The 24,138-nt window shown below is 39.3% G+C and overlaps 1 protein-coding gene across 1 annotated transcript in view; it reads left to right on the top strand.

Annotated features, from left to right (window-relative positions):
* The window catches only part of CHSY3 (chondroitin sulfate synthase 3), a 112,537-nt gene extending 89,282 nt beyond the window's left edge, over positions 1-23,255 (top strand). Inside the window, exon 3 of the mRNA XM_081213667.1 lies at positions 18,627-23,255. Within this exon, the coding sequence (XP_081069793.1) occupies positions 18,627-20,189 (1,563 nt within the window). The 3' untranslated portion in view covers positions 20,190-23,255. The remainder of the gene's footprint in view (positions 1-18,626) is intronic.
* The last annotated feature ends 883 nt before the right edge of the window (positions 23,256-24,138 follow it).

Here is a 24,138-nt window from a genome sequence, read left to right as displayed (position 1 = left end):
CCATGGATGCTAGAATTGCAATTGGACTGGTGGATAGAGGATATGATGGAATATCATTTGTGCTGAGTTTTCCTCCCAGGTAGGTAAACAGCTGTCCCCATCATGGTTTCTTCAATATGTTGTTTGAATATAAGCCCCATGAGCCCTGACCATTGGCCATGCTGGCTGGAGCTGATGTGATGAGTTCTAGTTCTAGTTTGGGAAGGCTGAGCAGGAGATCTGGTACACAGGTGTTTATAGGCAATGATGGCCATCTGTGGGCCTCACCCAGTGATGATGCCATAAGAATAGTGCATTCAAAACAATAACTTTCTTAGGATTAGCCAGTGAACTTCACAACTGAGCAGGAATGTAAACTTGCATTTCTCAAATCCACACACAAGTATGCTCTCAAGCCACATGGTGGTGACCAACTATTCAATAAAAATGTTCCTGTTGCTACTTGCCAACGAAATGTCATGTCTCCCTTTCATAAACCTGAAAAAATATAACAAATGACACTATAATGGCAATGCAACCTCAGGAGCAGAGAAAAGGTAATCTTGCTCTATGATGGGTAAATAGCACCAGTATATGAATGCTTAATTGAAATTACCTCCTCATTATATGTAGAAACCTGGCAGCAAAAGCTTGCAAGAGGGTTGATGGTTTTGTTACATGGCTTCATACTTTCTGATATTTCAGTATTTAGCAATAATCAAAATTAAATATATTTCAACTATCAGTTTGTGGGTTCTTGAAGTCCTAAATGTTAAGTCATGGCTTAATCATAATTTAGGGCTGCCATATGTCCGGGTTCTCCCAGACACATCTGGGACTTAGGCAGGAAAATGGTGTCCAGGCAGATTTTCAGCAAATCAGTGAAATTTCCAGCAGGGTTTCACTTTTGGCAATATAGCAACCCTATCATAATTTGAATTAAGGAAATTACCTGATGTGGAAGATATTGTATTTACTCAAGTCTAATGTGCCATCAAATCTAATTGCGCACCTCAGTTTTCAGAACCTTGAAACCAAAAAAAGCATTTGCTGGTGAATGTAAATGCACCATTGAATGTAATGCACACCTTATTTTCTGCAATGTAATTTGGCCAAAAAAGGTGAGCATTAGATTCAAGTAAATACAATAGTAATGGGGTTCAAATATAGGCTTCCCTTGGGCTTAACATGGAAGCTGTAACTGGGACAGAACGCAGTATAATATCCAGGTTGTTGACTGGGTCATCCTGTCAGGCACCCTATAACACCTCTCCTGAGGGAGAGTACTGTGCCTCTCCTTATGCTACTGGGTGCTCTTGAAGGTTTTGCTATTAGCATTTGGAGCCCTGAACAACTTGGGACCAGGTTACCTAAGGAACCACCTCACCTCATGTATTCCTGCCTGCCAATGGCACTCCTCAGATGTGGCACTTTTGAGAGTACCAGACGCCCTAGATGTGCTCTTGGTTTGTACTAAAAATCAGTTCACTAGTGTTGCTCTCTGGAATCAATTGCGTGCCAAACCGCAGAACTCCCACCCGGCACACCTAACTACTGAGTGGGAAATCAATGGACACGACAACTGTCTGGGATTTAGAATGGCCACAACTTCATTGATTTCTGGTGTAGGAAGCCTTGGCATAGGCATTGGGCGTGTATCCTTCTCAGCTCCCCTGTGAGGGGACTGAGGCATGACATTCAGGGGGTAAATCCATCGCAAAACACAGGTTTTCACGGATTGCCCCCAAACACCGAAGGAAACTCTGTGGCCTGCTAGCCCTACGCAACTGGTTCTTTGGACAGAGACTTCCCTCCTGACCCCTCTAACAGGGTACCCTGTTATCACCGCCACAGACAACAAGGGGTGGGTGAGTCACCACTTTACTGCACCCCAATTGGATCCTGGCTGAGTAGTTGGCTGAGCTAAACAGATGGTGAATGGACCCTAGGGAAGCCTCCCTGCCTCAGGTCCACTCACCATGCCCCGCCCCCCTGGGCTGCCACAAATTGGCCCATTTGAATGGACGAGTTTGGCGGGAACTTGTGAGCCTCTGTGGTGGTTGAGGGTGATGGGAAAAACAGCAAAATGGCATGGTGTGTGCAGGTGAGAGTGGAGGTGCCGCGATTGGCCTCAACCACCACTCAACAGGAGGATGGTAAGCGGCCATTAGTAGGCAAAATTATAGGTGCTCCGAATAATGACGGCTAGGCCCCAGCTAAAGATATTTCTGTTTTAGAAGGCTTTATCTGAGGTGTGACCCACCGTACATCTGTAGGACTGGCTTTTTGCTTTTAATTATCCTTATCATTATTAAATTTATATACTGCCCTCCGTTTGAGGAGCACAGGGTGGTTTACAGTAGAAAAACACAAAATACATGACATTATAACAAACAAAATGAAACAATCACAGCAATCTTACAGGGTTTTTGCAGTTCACACTGGGCTATACATAATGGACAGATGCTTTTTTCTTTGTCTTCATCTTTTTATTCTTCTATGATTATGTTTGTTGTTGTTATTACTATTTATTTCATTTGTACCCTGCACCTCCTTCCAAGGGGAAATGCCTCTTTAATGAATTGTTTCTCACAGAGAAAGAGACCACGGGCTTCATCATGCCATGTACTATAAGACATGAACAAACCCTCACACCAGTAGTGTATAAAACCCCAAAAAGTTGTAAAACGTTGTTGCCTGTAAATTTAATATCTGCTTCTGTTTTTCTATCAAATAGACCAGCTTTTCAATTTAATTTTAAATACACTTCATTTACCTTGTGGCTTCCACCTTCAATAGCAGCATAGAGCAAACATTTTTATTAGCACACCAGCTAGATATTAAGTTAGCATCCCAATCCTTTTTAAACCTTTCTGTTGTGCTTGCCTAATGTGTTTTGGGAAAATGAATCTTTCATACTTCTATTTGTACATTAAATTATGAACTGCGACATTCAACCAGGTAAAGACTTATTGATACCATCACAGGCTAGGATTTGTAAGCACCTATTCAGCACTATGATGTAATATATTCAGATGAATATGCAACTGTGAAATTATGTAATTTACTGTAAAAGCAGAGTATAATGTTTGCTCTTTTGGCTGCTTGCCCTACTGGGTTTCATTCAGATATAAGGATCTTTGTTCGGTGTGAAGACTTGAGAGCTTTCTTCTGAGACTGCTCCAGTTTATAGCCAAGTCTCTCTTTCACTCTGTCATAATTACCTTTACAGCAAAAAGTAAAGTGTGTGTCATATCCAGAAATTAACCAGTGTATAGTCCAATTTTGATACATCTTCTGAGGTGACTTGTTATACAGGGAATATAATTCCAGGAATCACTGGGAAATGTGTTTATTTAATTTGTTTTAATAATTTTTAAAAGTTGCACACATTTTTCCATTGTGGAAGAAAGGTTTACTTGTTTTTTTATTTCATTTTAAGTTTAATGGGCGAATCCTGAGTTGACCAAAGCTTGAAGCAAATACAAGAGAAAATGACTGCTTTCACTGCACTGCCTGAGCAAGGGCCCCTGAACCTTTGAAAACGTCAGCATAGCCCTGGGTCCTTCACCACATTTTAGATCCCCCCCAGCACCCCAGTGATTGTGTGATGCTGACCCAGCAAGGCAACTAATTTTCTTATTCTAGCACCAAAGCTAAGGGACTGTGTTTTCCTCCAGCTGAATGTATGTGTGTGTATGTCATTGGAATGGATAATGTATTTTGTTGTTATAGGTGTAGGTTCTTAAGAATGCAGTTCTTGAATTAGACTTGCAATTATATGAATTACAAGCAGCTCCCCGTTTATGCCTGCTCTGTTTGTACACAACCACACACACACATGGTGCCAGGACTCTAGAAGTGAATCCCAGAAATGCGGAGCACCCTGGAGAGTCCTTCTGGCTTGCAAGGAGACCCTTCCCAGAGCCCAAAGAGGGTGTCCTCCTCTTCAGGCACCTAACTAGCTGGTGTGCGGGGTAGCACAGCAGCAGAAATTGCTTCTCCGCATGTCAGCTGACATGCATGGAAGAACTTTCTCCACCCATCAGCTGTGTAAGAGCCGCACTGTTGGGTATGTGTGTGAGTGTGCATGTGTGTCTTTTCTCAGAGCAATATATTCTGGATTGGTGTCCGAAAAAGTGCCTTCATAGGTGCCACTTTCTGCAGCAAATAAATGCTTACAAAAAAATGCAAAGCTATTTACACAGTGAATTGACAAAGCCATAATCAGCAAATTTCGAAGCAGTTGTTCTGTGACTACAGTACTATGTGACCTAACAACCTGGGTCCAGCATACCTTAGGAAAAAGGCTCACTATGTATAGACCAACCTGTTCCATGATATCTCAAGGAGCATGTGGTAATGTAGGAGTCCATGTGAATGGAGGGTTCATCTGAATAACCACCTTTAGTGTGTATGAGACATGAATGGAAGCCTGTTCACATGCCAAGATTGTACTTAATTGAGTTGATAACAAAACTTCCTTGATCATATCCTGCTTTCTTTTACCTAGGAGATTGTGTCTGCTTTACTAGGAATAGTGAAAGCTATTTCATTTTCATTTTCTCTGTCTCGTTATGCTATATTTATGGGCAGTCAGTTCTTCATGCATAGACCTTCCAAGAGACAGCATCACTTTCAGGGCATCACTTCCAGAGAAAATGAAGTTATTGGAATTCCTAGCCATGAGTAATAATAAAATGTGTGTGGTTTTGTTTCTTAATTTTAAATAGGGGCCAAGGGGGTAATTCAGGGTTTAAGATGCATGGATAGAATACGGGTGATGAATATAGACTACATAAATTATGGAGAAGATCTAGAGACCAATATTTTAAAAGCAGTTTTTGAACATCCTACTGTGCCTTTTTATTTGTTTATTTATTATAGGTATTTAGATATTTGCTGTTGCAAGTGTATCTGTATATGTTGAACAAGACACTTTCCCAGCAGCAAAAGCTTCCTTACATAACATTTCCATTATTAATCCAGGAGCTCCTTTTCACTCAGTTAAATTGTATTTCTGTACTTGGTCTATAATCCCAATTAGCATTCTAACTGCTGTAACCAGTGTACATCAGAATATTTGTACATAAACACTTAACCACAATCATCTTCCATGGGGAAATGACCATTAAAACATAGTTGTTTTTTCTATCTATGTCGCTGTTGAGCACGATTGAAATAGAGAACGGCCTGGAGGCAATTTTGCAGTGAAAGGCAATTATAAAAAAATATACTAAATTATAGGAGCTGCATATAATCCCCAATTAGTCTGTGTTTTAATGACCCAACCTGTCTCCAGTGTTTTACCCCAATGGAACAGATTTCTTGACAAGTCATACATATTTAGTTCTGCATTTTCTTGTCAAGTCACAGGTTTTCACTATTATATTAATAACAAAGCAATTTCTGCTTGTGATAAAACCTGTTATATAATTTGTCAAATCAAACTCCATCCTGAGGGTCCTAAATGAAGGATTTCCCATGCCAGAATTCTGGTTTCATCTTGAAGTCTGATTAAGAAGAAACATTGAAGTAGATTTTAGCCTATAAAAATGTATCCCACAAAAAGGTTGTTAGTTTTTAAGGTGTCACAAGACTCATTGAAAAGTTTCAAACAACTTAAATCAAATAAAGCAATATTCAATAATCCATTAGTATCTGAAGAAGTGTGCATGCACACGAAAGCTCATACCAATAACAAACTTAGTTGGTCTCTAAGGTGCTACTGGAAGGATTTTTTTTTAAAAAAAATTATTTTGTTTCGACTACGGCAGACCAACATGGCTATCTACCTGCCATTGGAATCTAATAGTAAACAGTAAAATTAAACATCAGCAAATAATAATTAAGCAGTTTACACTTATCAGTTACAATAAAGAATTACTAATCTATGATCTAAAAATAACAAATCACAATGCATAAAATACCATAAAACGTACAAAACCATGTAAAACGATCAAATTGAGAAACAAGGACACACAACTTATAAAATTATTTTTTAAAAAAAATATCCCTGAACTCTTCTATTCCCAGATGATTCTGCAGTCTTCAAATTCATGCTCTGGGAAAGGCTCCCATGGTTGGAGTTGGGGCAAGGCGAGTGGAAAAGCCATTGCCTCATGACCATCAGAAAGTCTCTCTCCCCCCATAAATGTCTGCCTTACTGGCTAAAATGCATACTTCCTCCACATTTTTGTCCTGACCCAAAAAACCCCAACAACAATGTAGCGACCGCTACACTATTGTACTTTTATGGAAATACATATATTGGTGTGGCAAAAGCTGTCTTAAAACTTTGGAAATGAAAAGAACCTGTCCCAAACCACAGAATGAATCACAGGTAGATTAGAAAGAAAAGACAGAAAGACACTTCCATCTGTTTGTTAACCTAGATAAAGCCTGATCTTACATAAATCAGTTTTATTGGATCAAAAAATATTTATTTTGAAAAAAAGATAATATTGGTGCAGTATCATAGTAAGCTTGGACCATAACTGGTAATGGTTTGCTGCCAGGGCCAGGCACAATTTATGCAGTTGGCACTGGTCCTACTCCTCCACTTCTCTTCTATAAGCAGTTTCGTGACAATCTTTCAATTTTATGCTTGTGTAGCTTATATTAAAGAAAGGGGTTGCAATTAATTATTTACCTTGGAGTGGCAATGTTATATTGTGTTCAGCCTATTTTGCAGATTATTCAGCACCCTTCCTTCTGCTTTGAAGAAACGGCTTTATTTTGAAGAGAATTCTGCACTCAAGCAGCAGTCCTCCAAACACTGAAGATCCACTGAACAAAGTGAAACTTATTTATGAGTAAACTTGAAAGTTGGCATCAAACTATCCAGAATATTGTGTCTTTTATTTCTAGAGAAAATTATTTTCTACAAGTAACTCTTGCAGCAAAAGGAGTGTATCCTTCCTCCTAAAAAGAACTGCTCCTGTTCAGGGTTCCAGTTTGCCATTCCTTCCTTGCAGGACATTCAAAGACCCCCCCCCCATGACTCTTCCCATTGCACCCGTCTTTTCCAGTCCCAGGGCTTAAGCCCTTGTTGGACTGGTTTTTGTTTTGCATTGCTCCACTGTTTTTTAAATATTCTTTGTACTTCTGTAAACCTCAGAGTTTTCTCAAGCATGCTGATACTTTCCTCTTGTTTCTCATGACCCCGTTCTGGCTTCAGTCCTGGTGGCACAAGTCTTGAATTTGCTATAAAAGATGGGAATAATACAGAGGATTTGGGCATGTTTCTTAACTCATCCCATAGATTGATAGATAGAATAGAAATACTTACTACGTATATAAAAATTACTTGGAATCAGAAAATATTTATAATGTAATCTTCTGGCAGTTTTTCTGGAAATTACAATTTTCAGTTTCTAATGTTACTTAGTCCTGGTAGAAAAGTGAACCTTCTAAGGAAGGAATTTTCAAAGAATACTAATTTGCTTTTTAATGAAATGGTGCATAAGTCTTGAGTTTGCTATAAAAGATGGGATAATACAGAGGATTTGGGTGTGTTTTTAAACTCATCCCACAGCTGATAGATTAGAGATAGATAGATAGATAGATAGATAGATAGATAGATAGATAGACAGACAGACAGACAGACAGACAGACATACTTACTACATTATAAATTACTTATTTGGAATCAGAAAGTATTTATCCCATAATCTACTGGCAGTTTTTCTGGAAATTACAATTTTCAGTTTCTGATGTTACTGAGTCCTGGTAGAAACAGTGAACCTTCCAAGGAAGGAATTTTCAAAGAATACTAATGGTGAAAACTTTTGAAAGATGTTTATTTATTTATTTAATAAAATTTATACACCACTTGACTGTGGCTGGGGAAACCCAGCCAAATGGGCGGGATATTATTATTATTATTATTATTATTATTATTATTATTATTATTATTATTATTATTACCACTACTACTACTTGTTACTTGTAGTGTTCAGAGCCAGTCAATATTGAATAAAAGAATCTAGGAAATAAATGATAGGATAGGAAATAATGTTTTTCAACTGATTTCATTATTATGCACACTATGGATTTTTAGAAGGTCACAGTTGGGGTGGTTTTAATTAACCATATGGTTTGAAATTGACAGATGTGGGTTGTGGATTTGTCGGAGGAAATAAAACTTGATTCCCAGAATTAACCAGATGTTCTATGCAGTAATACAGTGACCTTGTTGATTAAGCAACATCTATGTAATGCACACAAAGAAGAAACTGGAAAAGTTTGATATATCCTATCTGCTTCCCACAACAAATTTACAAGTATCATTCACTGAAATATGAGGTAGAAGATGACAGATGTGGAACTGTGACTAATAAACAACTTGTATTCCTCTAATAAGATTTCAGTGATAGCGCTGACTTAATATCGCTGGGATTCTATTGAGCATCTCTAGTGCAGCTAAATGTAGTTAGATATTTGTACCATACAGTAGAGCAATAGTTCTTTTTAACTGGAAATGTCTCAAGCACAAGATTGCTGGTTTTATGACATATCAAGGAGTTGTGATCACATTTGTTACTGTATTAGACCATCAGCCTAGGGATTACATTGCTTCTAATATCATCTCATGAGTCACAAAATGTATTAAGACTATTCCATTCAAACTGGAGTGACATTGACATAAATGAAAATGTAACCCCAAGAGGAAAAATAAAAGATCAGTTTGTTAGAACATTTACACCCCATCTTTCAGTTCTACAATAGTACCTCCCACAAACATATTATGATCTAAGCAAAAAACCAAAACCAAAATACATACCATAGCTATAAACAAAAACAATAACACAGAGAGAGATTAAAAGGCTATAGATTGGTTGGTAGTTGTTCTAATCCTAATTAAACAATCACAGATGTCTCTTGTGCAAGGTGTTGAATTGTGTGGTTGCTGACTAACTCCAGATGAAACTAATACCTATATTTGTTGCAGTTTGAAATCTCACTCATATTGGGAACTGAATCTACCTTGGTTGCTGTAATTGATGACCTCTACCCAGAGAAGTTGGGTGAATGCAGCTGAATTGATTCTGTTGGATTTATTGGTGGTATTTAATACCATCAGCCATGATACCGTTCTGGATAGGCTCTCTGGGATGGAGATTGGAATCACCATTTTTCATTCGTTCCATTCCTACCAGGAAAGCCAATTCTACAAAGTAGTATTAATGGGCTTTACTTTTCTCCCATGGCATTTATGTTAGGGGACGCCCTTGGGGATCCATTCTACCCCGCTAAGTTTTCAGCATATTTATTTGAAGCCAGTGGATGAAGTCATCAGAAGATTTGGAACTGGTTGTCACTCATATGCTGATGATAGTTGACGTTGGAGAGATCACTTTCAGGATAGTGGCATCCACAGTAGGATCAGCCTTGCATTAAGGTCAGCTTTGTGTCAAGGGTAGGTTATAGCAGTGTTTCCCAACCGGTGTTCCGCGGCACACTAGTGTGCCGCGAGACGTTGCCTGGTGTTCCGTGGGAGGGAGGCCGGTGAGTCGGGCGGTGAGAGGCGGGGCGGCGGCGGCGAGGAGAGGCCGCCCAGCGCGGGGCTCTCGCCGTCTGCCTGCCTGGCTGCCTGCGTGGCGCTGATGTCACGGGGCTGTAACGTGCCCCACATAGGCACACGCGGGGTGGCGAGCGAGCTCCCTCCCACATCCCATCGCCGCTCGCTTCGGCCGGCCTACTGGGCTGTCGCAGGCGGAAGGCCTGCGCATGAGCGAGGTTTTCGTGCCTTCGGGATTCCCTTCACGCCTTCCTCCTCCCGGGGCCTTGAGAGCGCGGGAAGCGGCAGCGCGAGACCGGCCGTTGAGCCTGGCAGGTATTGCGCTTGCCAAGGCAGTCATGCAGATCATCCTTTATTATCCTTTTTTAAAGTTGCATGTGGGATTGTGGCATTGTGCAAAATGCATGAATAAATCTTTCATGGAAATGGGCAGGGACACAAATCCATAGTCATCCAGGAGGTTCTGTAAAGCAGGCAGCAGTTGGGCTTGTTTGGGCGGACAGTCTCTTCCCATACTATGAAAGAAAATGGATAGTCAGCACAAGGAAAGCCAAGGCCAGGTGAAAAAAGGATCACCTGGGAAATACAGAGAACTGGACTATCAGGAAATTATTGAAATCCTAATCACAAAGAGTTTGAACAGTGTCCCACATAACCTTTGTGGAGCTTTAAATAGATTTTATTTTATTTTATTTTATTTTATTTTATTATTTTATTTATTGCAATGCATTGCATTGCAAACCACTCTGTGGGGATTTCTTTATCCCGAAAGGCAGCCTAAATACTTTAATAAATAATAAATCAATTCATTATAAATGAAATTGAATTTAGATTCACAGTATAAGCACAATTTAAATCAGACTCATGCCAGCTACATTACTGCCCTGGAGATGTTTGGGTTGAAAGGCAGAATACTAATTCAATTAACAACGCCAACAACAACCTTTTTACAGGCATATGTCAAGGGCTCAGCACCTCCTTTTAAGTATTTGAATCCGTTACGTTTACATGGATATTTCCCCAGCTTCTAATAACATTTGCTCTCTTCTCTCATAGGATTTTCTCATAGGATTTACTTTCTTTGTGTTTATTTGATTCCTATTAAAGAGAATTACTTTATATATAGTCAATATAGGCGCAGAGTTAATTTTTTAAACATTTTCTAATGGTGGTGTGCCTCGAGATTTTTTTCATGAAACAAGTGTGCCTTTGCCCAAAAAAGGTTGGGAAACACTGGGTTATAGCAACACTCCTATAATTTTGGCATATGCTGAGCTGTAAAACAGAAGAGGTGCGGGGTGCGTATGAGCTGTTCTTAATATATCATGTATTATTGTCTGTGGGTTTTCTTTTGTTCATTAGCGGTAGCAACTAATTCATAACCCTTACAGTGCGACAATCCATAACATCCTGTTAATTCTCTATTAAGATGGAAGAGGAATTGTAAATGTGGTATTTTCAGTCTCTGTGAAGCATGTAATTCCAGCTTGGATTTTACTTTTTTTTTTGGTTAAGACTGATTCTCTATAAGGTTTTAAGAATACATTTATGCTAATTAATGCTGTATTTTCATCTCATCCCCTAACAAAACATAACTATGGCACTGGAAAAGTATAATGGCAATATAATTAAAATTTCTTCTAAGAAAAACATTGTAATAGACATCCTGCCATGCTTATGCTATTTTAATTGGATGTTTAGCTCTAGGGATGTTCATAATTTATCATAAAACTTTAATGTTAATAAAATCAGCTGGGAGGAAGCTGTACTTAATCTCCTTGATTACACCATAAGGGCTAAAATCTTAATTTAATTTTTTTATGTGCTAACAATGGAAGAAAGAGAAGGCAGGATGTTTGGTTCCTCATTTGTGAACTGGCTGCTCCTCTGTGTGTGAACATGTGTCTGTATGCAAGAAAATTAATTCTGAGCTAAGATAAATCTTGTTATAGAAGCCATGCTATATGTTAAACAGTTTTGGTTTGTAGTCCTGGGTGAGCTTCCCAAAGAAAGTTTGATATCATTGACAGTGTTCTAACAACTTTTAGCATGGTTCTAGTTTCTTTTAGTCCCCTGCTGTTATTACAGTGGTACCTTGAGTTACATACCCTTCAGGTTACATACGCTTCAGGTTACAGACTCCGCTAACCCAGAAATAGTGCTTCAGGTTAAGAACTTTGCTTCAGGATAAGAACAGAAATTGTGCTCTGGCGGCACAGCGGCAGCAGGAGGCCCTATTAGCTAAAGTGGTGCTTCAGGTTAAGAACAATTTCAGGTTAAGAACGGACCTCCAGAACGAATTAAGTACTTAACCCGAGGTACCACTGTATTGAAGTCACTCCAGTCCCCTCTCCCCATGGGTTTTTAATCTAGTCCACTTAATCAGTTTTGAAGAAGTATTGCACATGTTTCATCTGTTGTGTAATAACACCTACTGTTGTAACATAGAGTTAAAGTCTTAGTGGTAATTTAAAGAAGGTAAATTTCCAGGGGGGCGCTGGGTAATATATATATTTTTTTTTCTGAAAAGGGGGCGGTAGGGTAGGCCAAATATGTTGGGAACCTCTGATCTAGTTCAACTCTCTGCAATGCATGAATTCTGCCCACAGCTGTCCCTGGGTGGGCAGGCTTGAACCACCAACCTTCTGGTTAACAGCCTGATGCACTGACTTGCATGTGTGTGAGAGAGAGAGTGTGTGCACGTGTGCACACACAGCCCTTCAACAGGCAAGTGCATGCAGTACACAGCTGCCCAAATTAGTGAACAATGGATGTCTCTGTGTAATCTGAAACCCTTTGGCCTTTGGTGGCTGAGATGGAGCCACCAGAATGGAGTCTATATATTGCCATTCAGTTAACATTATCTAGAGAAGTTTACAATACAAAAGCAAAAACAACACTAAAATAATATTCAAAATATTATTTGTCTTAAAACTCAGTAGATGTATAAAAAGCCTGCGAAAGGAGAAGGTCTGCCTGGAATTGAAAAGCTAGTAAAATGAGTTGCCAGGCAAGCCTTCGGGGGGGGGGGGGAATCCATTGGTGAATGTCATCTGTTCAGCTGCCTCCCATCCTCCTCAGATTGAAGGGGGGGGGTGTCATCTAAAGACACAGACACAGAAGTCATAGACACAGAAAATCCTTCAAGCACCCAGATCTTACATAAGCTATGTAGGGCTTTAAAGCTAAGCCCCAAACCCTTGCATTTATGTTAAGCATACAGCTGGGTAATTGGTAGCCAGTACAGTTCTTTCAGCAGTGGTGTAACATGGTGGCGATCAGCTGCTCCAGTGAGCAAGTTGAAAATTTTGCACTTGCTGCAGCTTCCTGGCCAGTCTAAAGGACAGCCCCACAATAGAGCTCATTGAATTTTGCTTAGAAATGGATCAGGAGCTATTGGAACTGTTAAGCACTGACAAGAGGTATTCACAACGACCAGTCTGAGTTACGTGTCTGTGTTGTACCGGATGCAGTTTCTGAACAGTCTTGAAAGGCAGTCCAGTGTACAACACTTTGCAGTAGTCCTCCTTAGAGGTTACCAGAGTCTGGGTAACAGGAGTGCCAAGTCGAATAAGATATTGTGGGTGCCCAGGTAAGCCCCATACCACATAATTGATCGCATGATGCAGTGCACACACACCATTTGAATGGCAATGGCCACCAACTTTGTGGGGAGCCAGCCTCCTCAAATATTTTATTTGAGCCCCTAGGAGTTGGCTCCTATGCAGGGTAACTATGGGCCAGACTATCTGTGTCTGCAAAGAAGAGCTGCTGCTTCTATTTAGTCCAGAAAGTCAACTTACACCTCCTTGGTCTCAGTGGTGCCCTTGTAGAACTCAACAGGGAGGAGAATGGGGACAATGACTAGAATGAGTCATTGGGTCTGGTGCAATCTAGTGTTGGCCTTTCTATCTTCTGCCCGACCAGACCCAGTGGGCGCCAGCCCCCATTGAAAAATGCATAAATCAAGACAGCTTATAAAGCCTTGATGCAGGACTTCAGAGCAGTTGCTGCTCTTAGAAAGCTCCAAAGTATCCTTCCCTTGCTTCAGGGACAACTCAGTTCGCTTTGGAGGAGGTCCAAATACCAAACTGAAGTGGAGCTTCACTTTAGCATTCAGGCTTTGTTTGAAGTAGATGCATATTGCTAATACGTAATTGTACAAGTTAGCAATATGCATTCAGGAATATTATATAGCTAGAAACCATAAACCGCAGCAGCCTACAAAGAGTGTGTGTCTTCTGAGTTGTCTGTGCAGTTTCTGCCATTGCTGTTCCATCTGCAAACCACAGACTGCTTTTTAAATCTAATACTTAAACAGTGGTTTGGATTTGCTAAACTTCAGCATCAAACACTGGGGGGAAACTAGGTTATTTGACTTAATGATTAACATATTTTATACAAGGGAACTGGCTTTTAGTTTGATTCTCAGTTTTTATTTTGTTTTTATATACTGGTAATGAATTCTGCAGAAAATGTTTATTAGATTATGGACTACACCATCTCTGACCTGTTGTAGATAATTAGACTTCTATGGGGGACAAAGAATGGATTGTGCATTGTGACCTTAAAATTGAAATATCCTGCTCCGTTTACAATGGAATCCTCTACTGGACTCAGAAGTCATATACTTGCAGGAAAAATACTATGAATCATTGCTAATTACAGATAATCACATAAATTGTTATGTATTGCTAGAATGAAATATGTGACTTAAACTGAAGTAAAAGGGTCACTACAAGTCAAAAGCAGAAAATCTTGCACTCTGTAGGAGCCTTCTACGTTGCCTTTGATTGTATTCCATTTTTTGACTGAAATCAATAGGCCAGAATTGGATTTGTAGTGGTGCAGTATTGCCTGAGGGCCCAGCATAATTGTGTATTCTGTACTTCCACAAAGTTTCTAATGGTTTAAAAGGAGGACAAAGACTTATAAAATCCATTGTACCAGGCCTCTGCATGTTTGCATAAATGTTTTTGAAATGTCCTCTTTTTAATAATGCTTTCAAAACGTTGTGTTTTTTTTTCCTTACGAGGCCCTCTTTTGTAATAATGTTTTCTCCCGGAGCTAAAAGGATTTCCCATTTGAGAAGATGGGAATGTAATCCATAGAAATACTGAGTTGCTTTAACTGTAGTCTGAAAGCCGGGAAGTGTAATCAAAACGGAGAAAAAACAGCTGTCATTCCCTTTATTTCTGATGTTCAGTCTCGAGTGCTGATACTTATGTAGACAAAAGGACATCACACAAATGGGGTGGTGGCGGTGCTGTTGGCAAGTTCAGAAGAACTCAGAACTTTTCAGAAGTACATTTTTTAAAAAACACACCAAAGGGGTAAAACCATATCCAAAATAATCTGCACATGCTTGTACTTGCACGTGTGGAGAAGGAGAGAGAAAACACCGAGGAGGTGATACTTTGGAGATGTGGCTCTCTGCTTTCAAGGCCTCTCTGGTATCCCTCCACAAGCAAATAAATTTCCTAGAACTGTACATTCTCACCTAAGAAGGGAAAGCATTGAAGATGCTATAGAATCATAGTTGGAAGAGACCATGAGGATCATCTAGTCCAACTCGCTACAATACAGGTATATTTTGCCCAATGTGGAACTCAAACCCACGACTCTGAGATGAAGGGTCTCATGCTCTCCCGACTGACCCACTCTCATTCCTGATATGCACACACAACTTTGCATATACATGCTCCACATTTTTTGGTGGGGTCCAACTTATTAATTCATCAAGAACTGCACAATTGTATAAATAGTAGGAATGATCCAAAAGCAGGTATTGATGATGATAATGATGATGAATGCCCATGCTTTTTGTAGTGTATGTAGCAGAGCTGGAAAAGCCTGAGCAGTCTTGGGACAGGGTGGGTCTTAAGAGATGCAGTTTAACTCTGCCTCTCACTGCAACGGATTTAACATTAATCACCTCAGGAAAGCTATTGTTTGCTCTAGAAGAGAAGCCTCCTTTGGCACCAATGGGAGCTTCCTTTGAAATGCAAACAATAGCTTCAGAGAGGTGATTTTTTTTCAGGACCATGGAAGGGAGAGAGCCAGCAGGCTAACTCAAACCTTCTACAGTGCCAAGGGTCCACAGAGCTGCTATTTACATAACAAAAAGCATGCACATGAATTTCATTAACACAATTAATACCATGTTTAGGTTCGCCTTCCTTAACTTCCTTCTGGACTGCACTGTTTCTTCTGGCATATCTTGTTAGCTTCTCCCTGCGAGGCTGCTATACTATGTGAGTCTTTTTACTCACTAAAAACAGAAAGTACAACAGTGTGAATTGCCATACAGTGGTACCTTGGGTTACAGACGCTTCAGGTTACAGACTCCGCTAACCCAGAAATAGTTCCTCGGGTTAAGAACTTTTTTCAGGATGAGAACAGAAATTGTGCGGTGGCAGGGGGAGGCCCCATTAGCTAAAGTGGTACCTCAGGTTAAGAACAGTTTCAGGTTAAGAACAGACTTCAGGAACGAATTAAGTTCTTAACCAGAGGTACCACTGTACTTGAAAAAGTATTATGAACTTTTTCCAGAAAGTGACAACATCATTTTAGCAGTTGAATAGATAACGCTAGTACTGAATCAGCAGCTAATAAATATTTATTGTTGTAATAAACAAGCAGCCACAACCTCTTGATGATTGCTTACTGGATTTGCAGACTACTGTAGGAAAGAATGCCTAACTATTAAGTATAAGGAAACAAAGGTTTTCTGAAATGGGGGCCAAATATTCTTGGGCCACGACTGGCCATAATTCAGAACAAGTTGATTCTTCCAAGTACTTTGGGATCTGATTTCATGACTCTACCAAATGCATTGTTCCAGGCAAGCTAGGAAAGGCTATAGTGGTGCACTAGAGCATTGCTTCAATTTTTTTCTGCGCAAAAGGAGGTGCAATTGCTCTAGCGGCCCTAGGGTATGCACGGCAAAAGTTGTGAACCAGGTTTTATATGGAGCCTCCGTCTGGTTCCTTGGACTTCAATTTTCTTTTGCTCTTCTTTGAGCTATAATAGTTATACCTACATTTGTTGCTAGCGCTGCTCTTAATTTCAAAGTGGACTGAATGCATTCAGTAGCTTAGCATAAATATCCTCCATTCATTATGGTCTCTGAATCTGCTGCTCTGTCTCTGGCATTGTTGCTTGAGTCTTTTGTATCCACATAGAGAACAGAGTTGTGGGGAAAGATTTCAGCAGCACGGGTTGCCAGTTCCCCCCCCCCCCAAGTCCAATTTGATGTGTTCACATTAATCTTTAAAGCCCTAAATGACTCAGGCTCCAAGTATCTGAAAGACTGCCTTCTTTGCTACACACACTTGGGTGCTAAGAAGGCAGAGAGGGCCTTCATGATAGTTCCGCCATCCTCAGAGGCTTGGCGGGGATGGCCTAGGAGAAGGGCATTCTATGTGGTGCCCCCTAAGCTGTGGGACTCTCTATAGAGGTGTGTCTGGCGCCTTCATTTTACAGCTTCTGTAAACACTTGATTGAAAGCCTCCCAGAGTGGCTGGGGAAACTCAGCCAGATGGGCAGGGTATAAATAATAAATTATTATTATATTATTATTAACTTTGGCTTTTGACCCTTGAGGTGCACATTTTTAGGACCCGCCTTGCTTTTCTGATTTTAACTTGTTTTAAACTGTTTTTAATATTGTGCTTTAATGTTGTAACCCACCCTGGGACCTTAGGGTGAAGGGCGGAAAACAAACAAACAAATGTTAATAAATGTTGGTTTTCTGTTGTCCTTGGACCTAGTGCAAACCAAATCTATTGTTACGCAGAATAAAATATAACAAATGTGCAAAGGTTGATGCATCAGCTTAAGGGGCAACAATCATGGGTAGGCAAACTAAGGCCCGGGGGCCGGATCCGGCCCAATCACCTTCTAAATCCAATCTGCGGATGGTCCGGGAATCAGCATGTTTTTACATGAGTAGAATGTGCCCTTTTATTTAAAATGCATCTCTGGGTTATTTGTGGGGCCTGTGTGGTGTTTTTACATGCGTAGAATGTGTGCTTTTATTTAAAATGCATCTCTGGGTTATTTGTGGGGCATAGGAATTTGTTCATTCCCGCCCCCCCCCCAAAAAAAAATATAGTCCGGCCCTCCACAAGATCTGAGGGACAGTGGACTGGCCCCCTGCTGAAAAAAGTTTGCTGACCCCTGGGCCACGTACACCACCCTCACTGTGCCATACTTAATCTACTTCAAACAAATGTACACCATATCTATATTTTTTAACAATAGCCAAGTGCAGAAGAGTAGTTTGGCTGGCACATTTTAACATTTTATCCTCCAAGATCATGGACGACAGATTTGCGAAAGTTCCTTCCAAGGACAGATGGTGTTCTTTCATTCATTCAGAGCTTGAAGCAGTCTCTCATGTGTTTTTCTGTTGTAGATTCTATAGAGGGGTCAGAGGGCACAATTTATCCCCTTAAGAGGCAGTTTATTGTTTGATCCTTGGAGATGAGACCCTGTTGAGTAGAAGGGTTCTAATAAATTCATTACTAAACAAGTGGCAATATGTCTGAATGTAATACGTCTTAGACTCACTCTGATTGTTGGCTCCTAACTTGACACATTTGTTCTTCTGAGGCTTTGATTTTATATTTTTTTTATACTTTGTACTTCCTTTAAAACTTTGATTAATTGATAACAAGTAGGAGCAGAAATGTATACACGATCACCCAACTGTAGTAGCAATATTAGGTCACTAAAAATATGAGACTTGGACGCTTACAAAAATGTACTTGAAATAGTGTTTTCACATTTTAAGATTAGAAGAACTGATTAGCTGGTCCCCCCGTTCCCTCTTCTTTCCTTACCCTTCTCCCCAATATACACATTTGTACTCTAAAATAGAGTAATTTTCCTGTAAAATAGATAGAATTTCTTTTCCTTACATGAGTGAGTGAAGAGAAATACTATAGTTGGAAAAACCTCTTTTTTAAAAAAATAATAATAATTCAATGGTGAAAAGCAAGCTTGCAGTATAGCGTATTATTTAGGAAAAAATAAGTTAATATAAGTGAGTCATTGTTTTTCCTGATATGTCATAGCTGGAAGAAACACACCTAATAATAGTTATTATTTTTGTTTTCTAGATGCAGCAGTTGTTCCATGAAAACTATGAACACAACCGGAAGGGTTATATACAAGATCTTCACAACAGCAAAATTCACACAGCCATTACACTTCATCCAAATAAAAGGCCAGCCTATCAGTATAGGCTTCACAATTATATATTGGCCCGTAAAATTTCAGAATTGCGTTATCGTACCATCCAGCTTCACCGGGAAAGTGCCCTCATGAGCAAGCTTAGTAACGATGAAATCAGCAAAGATGATCAGCTTCTTGGAATGATGCCATCTTTCAACCGTTTTCAGCCACGTGACAGGAATGAAGTCATTGAATGGGAATTTTTGACTGGAAAGCTGCTTTACTCAATGGCTGAGAATCAGCCACCTAGACAGAGTATTAATAGCATCCTGCGGGCAGCATTAGATGATACTGTAATGCAGGTAATGGAAATGATAAATGAGAACTCTAAATCTAGAGGAAGGCTGATTGACTTCAATGAAATACAGTATGGGTACCGTAGGGTTGACCCTTTGCATGGTGTGGAATACATTCTGGATTTGCTTCTTTTGTATAAGAGGCACAAAGGAAGAAAAGTCACTGTTCCAGTTCGGCGCCATGCCTACCTTCAACAATTATTTAGTAAACCATTTTTCAAAGAGGAAGAAGAGCTGGATGTAAGAAGCCTGGTAGAAAACGTGAACAGCGACATGCAGTCTTTCTCCTTCCTTTCTAATTCTCTGAAAATTTTTTCATCATTCCAAGGCGCCAAAGAAATAGGGGGAATCAGTGACAAGAAGATTCACATTCTTGTCCCTCTCACAGGGAGATACGATATATTCCTAAGATTTATGGAGAATTTTGAAAAGACCTGCCTTATTTCCAAGCAGAACGTAAAGCTGGCAGTCATTCTCTTTAACTCTGATTCTGGTCAGGATTCCAGCAAACACACAGAGCTGATCAATGAATATCAAAGGAAGTATCCTATGGCAGACATGACCGTCATTCCAATGTCGGGAGTTTTCTCTAGAGGTTTGGGTCTTGAAATGGCCTCCTCTAAGTTTGACAATGACACTTTGCTGCTATTTTGCGATGTTGACCTGATATTTACCCCCGATTTTCTCCAGCGGTGTAGAGCTAACACCATTCAAGGACAACAGGTTTATTATCCTATTATTTTCAGTCAGTATGACCCCAAAGTAACACATGGGGGCAACCCTCCAGCGGACAGCAACTTTGTTTTCACAAAGAAAACTGGGTTTTGGAGGGACTATGGGTTTGGGATTACCTGCATTTACAAAAGTGACCTTGTGAATGCTGGTGGATTTGATACCTCTATTCAAGGCTGGGGACTTGAGGATGTAGACCTCTTTACTAAAGTAATAAATTCTGGACTTAAGGCGTTTAGGAGCCAAGAGGTGGGAGTTGTACATGTATTTCATCCAGTTCATTGTGATCCCAACCTAGATCCTAAACAATACAAGATGTGTTTGGGGTCCAAAGCAAGTACATTTGCCTCTGCCATGCAACTAGCTGAAATATGGCTAGAAAAACATTTAGGTGTCAGGTATAACCGAACACTCTCCTGACATTCTAACTCGCTCTGCCATCCTAGGGGATTTTACCTCATTCCTTCTTTCTTTTTGTTTGTTGCATTCTTACAACTCCATTTTTGTCTTCCAAAGGATATGTTTTTGACCTCAAACGAACAGAGTCTGCTGTCGGGGACATTACAGATTCCTACTGAACTGATTCAGTGTGGTCTCTTTCTACTCCCTTTGATCAATAAACTGAGTGAAATCATGGCAATCAAATAATCCCACGGAGCACATCCGTCACGTGGAGCTGCAACAGAAGAATGTTCTCTTTGGGCTGTAGGATTCCATATCAATCTTCATCATGTCTGTCAAACTTAATGTGATACAAATATTTTCTGGTGAAGATACCACAAAAGTGCTTTATGCTTCCTCTGGGAAAGAGACTCTGCCAAACTTGAGTTTTATAATTTATATGAGAACTAAAATAAACAGTATTATTCTTCATCTTTATAATTTTTAAAGTAAACAAATAACTGACTGTATCTCTATTTTTTTAAAAAAGAGGAAAAACCACATACAAACTGAGGGTTTTCTTTCCTAGTGCAACTGGTACTGGCTACCAAGAACCTTAAATGTCGTACGCGAATGATCTCCTTATTACCGTCTACTCTGAATGCAATTGGACTGTGTTTTCTCAAGGAAGCATGACTTAGTCAAATATTTACATATGCTGAGAAGGTTTCTGAACCAATGTCCTTCATTTGCTGGCAAGAAGAAATCATGACACAATGTGGTTATTTATAATAAAAGTACAGACACACCGTATTTTTTTGTCAAAGACAAGAATATGTTGCTTTGTCTCTGTTTAGAATGAGCCTCTAATATATAAATAATTTTATATTTTGTTCCTTTCATAAGACTGCACTTGATACAAAGGGAAATAAAAGGGTACTTAATATTGTCTTTTTATAATTGTGCATTAATATTGATATTCTGAACCAATCCTTGTTAAACTTAAAAGGAAATGTAATTATTTAAGTATGAAATGACTATTGCTGGTCAAAGTTCTTGCCAATATATTTATATTAGTGAAGATTTATAGGAAATGGAATGTGTTAAGACCTCTCTCTGAAGAATACAGAAATGTCAAGGTATATTGATGGAATACTGAATGGAAAATCAATTAGATACCAAAATGTTAGGTCTGTTTTTTGTATTAGTACTATTATTATTATTATGTTGTAAAAGCAAAGGAATAGCCATTTCAAACCATTTCTTGCCCAAATTCTTTTAAATTGCATTTATGACAGAGAGGTAGAATATTTTGCAACAAAACTGTTCTAAGAATCCAGAGGACATATCCAAGAAATTTAAAAAATAAATAAATATCAAGATGCATATGTAATATAATGCAAACAACAGGGAATCTGAGCATATAATATTTATGGATGTTTTAAGGAAGCAACCCCCCTTACAATACGTGTTCAAATACATCATATGTATGTCTTTCGGTTACAATAACCTTTGATCCTATTTCCATAAGTTTCCAATGAATCGCAAATCAGCAAATGCCACAGTTGAATGGGCTCATAAGGCTTGTAAGGAAATGAAAGGGGAATGGGCATTAAAGCGTGTATCCTCAAAACTCCTTTAAAAAATGACAAAGTCCTACCTAGCAATCATGTATCTAGATCAGGCATAGGCAAACTCGGCCCTCCAGATGTTTTGAGACTACAATTCCCATCGTCCCTGACTACTGGTCCTGTTAGCTAGGGATGATGGGAGTTGTAGTCCCAAAACATCTGGAGGGCCGAGTTTGCCTATGCCTGATCTAGATACCCTTAAACCAGCATGAATTGTAACTGGAGAGACATCACATAGATTTAAGAACTAGAAAAATATTGTGAATTGATTAGAATATTTAAGTCAGAGCAGCATTATCCCCTGAATATTATCACCAGGTTCCCAAAGCCTTTTTCTGCCATATTTAATCTTCCATTCTTCTTGGTGTTGGGAACCTATGATGCTGTTCTTAAATTATGATTTACTGTTCCTGCCCTTCATCTCTCAGAATCTCCCTGCAGATCTGAACAATCACATTTCACAGTCATTTGCGCATGTATGTATTTCATGGCTAGCAATCCATACCAGTTCAAAAACAAGCAAGGCATACCCTTCCACCAAGCACTAGCAGTTTCTCTCCTCTTGTGGTTGAGCGTTGCTACATGTTGCTCCCTGCATTGCTTGCGCACTTCATCGAAACCAGGTTGGAGCTGTCATGAAATAACTATCATCTAGGGGTTTGTCCCTGACATATATTTAGCCTAAGGTGTAAATCCTTTTGGCACATGACACTCTCAGAATTTCTTGCATGCATAATAAAAGTTTAGGTTTATCAAAAACTTCACTAATACAAAAGCTAGATCTGGGTAAGCCAACACATTAGATTGATGTGTCCATCACAGTACTCCCATCGCCTTATATGAAGTCAGATTAGGCATCACTCATTTTTCTGGCATTTAGACAAGATGTTGAAAGGCAGAAGAACTCACAGTCTCAGTCCTTTGTCTCTGAAATATGTTGTTCCCCAGTTACTGAACTAAATTCTTCAAATTGAAATGCGTAACCATATGTCAAAGCCAAAACCTTTACTTTCCAGGATCTGCACATTCTTATGTTGTTCTGTTTTAATTTATCCAGCCAAGCCAAGCTTTGCTTGAAACTCCAGATAATTTACAATTTGACTATATATATATTTCATTTGACTGTGCACAGCATTTGAAAAACTAAGCTCATTGCTGATGGCAAATAAGTCCTGGCAGTCTGTCTTAATTATTCCTTTATATACCTGCTAAAATATTTGTGCTCACCTTTGAACTAAATTTACATTGTTTGATCAGACTAAATTGCACCATAGAACGTGAACTGAACTGGGTGACTGCAGAGGGAGTTCTGTGTATTAAGGACTTGCCGGATCGGGTCCTGTGTTGAAAAAAAACTTTAAAATGTTAGTTCCTACTATTTAGAGATATTTATTTAGTGTATGACGAATTCATTTGTTTATATGATGGATTTCTTTGTTACAAACTGGATTATAAATGTTTGTTATAAAATATTGCATTGTGTTTGGAATAACTGTTCTCAGATAAATCGTGGTAGCTATTTTGTGGTAGCAGATACCTTCTATAGATGACATAATGGTTGTAGTCTACTGAGGTTTTGCCATGCCCAAGTCCTAGTGGGTGAATAGGAGCTGTGCCCAAAAAATTACAGCTGTTGTCCATTCCAAAGGATCCTGTTGAATTGCAGGTTGATTCCTGCTGAGTTACACCCAGAATTAGAAAATACAACACAGCATTATGTTGTGAACATACGTCTCAAAACTACATTATCTTACAGTTCCCCCCTTTCATCTAGTGTCTTGTTCAAGCATCATTGCTTATGTTTCTAGCGTGTCTTTTTGACAGTATAGATAGTAATAGCCAATTTCTGCAGACATCCTGAAGATAAAATGATATATTATTTCTCACACAATTCTCTATTAATTTATGGTTGGGGGGGGGGAATGTGTAATTTGAAGTGCAAATGAAAACTGAGATATTTTTGTCCTCTCAATTCAAAGTAGTTTTCATTGTAGTTTAATTAGCAGTATATCTGGCAGAGAAACTTAGGTGCTAGCTAGTCATGTTGATTTTAGCCATTTGCTTTTGGTACAAGTTTTACGAGAGACCTAATGATGGTGCAAAGGTTTCCCTCTTGAAACAGTTTGGAATATTGCAACTGAGATCAACAGTCATGTGGGACTTAGGACCCTGTTTTATGTAAAATTCCCAATTGCCAAGGACAAATGACTGCATATAAGAGTAGGATTTATTCACTCCCTCCCATGCACACCCACAACTCATTACTTCAAGAGTTGTATTGTAAAATACTATCTGCCCAATTACACATTACCCATCCCCATGAAAGCAGTGAGTAGGTTTTAAGAAGAAGAAAATAT

Source organism: Podarcis bocagei (assembly GCF_964188305.1).
Source record: "Podarcis bocagei genome assembly, chromosome: 11".
Taxonomy (NCBI): domain Eukaryota; kingdom Metazoa; phylum Chordata; class Lepidosauria; order Squamata; family Lacertidae; genus Podarcis; species Podarcis bocagei.
Note: the sequence above shows the minus strand (reverse complement) of the source record. Positions and strands in the feature narration are given on the sequence as shown.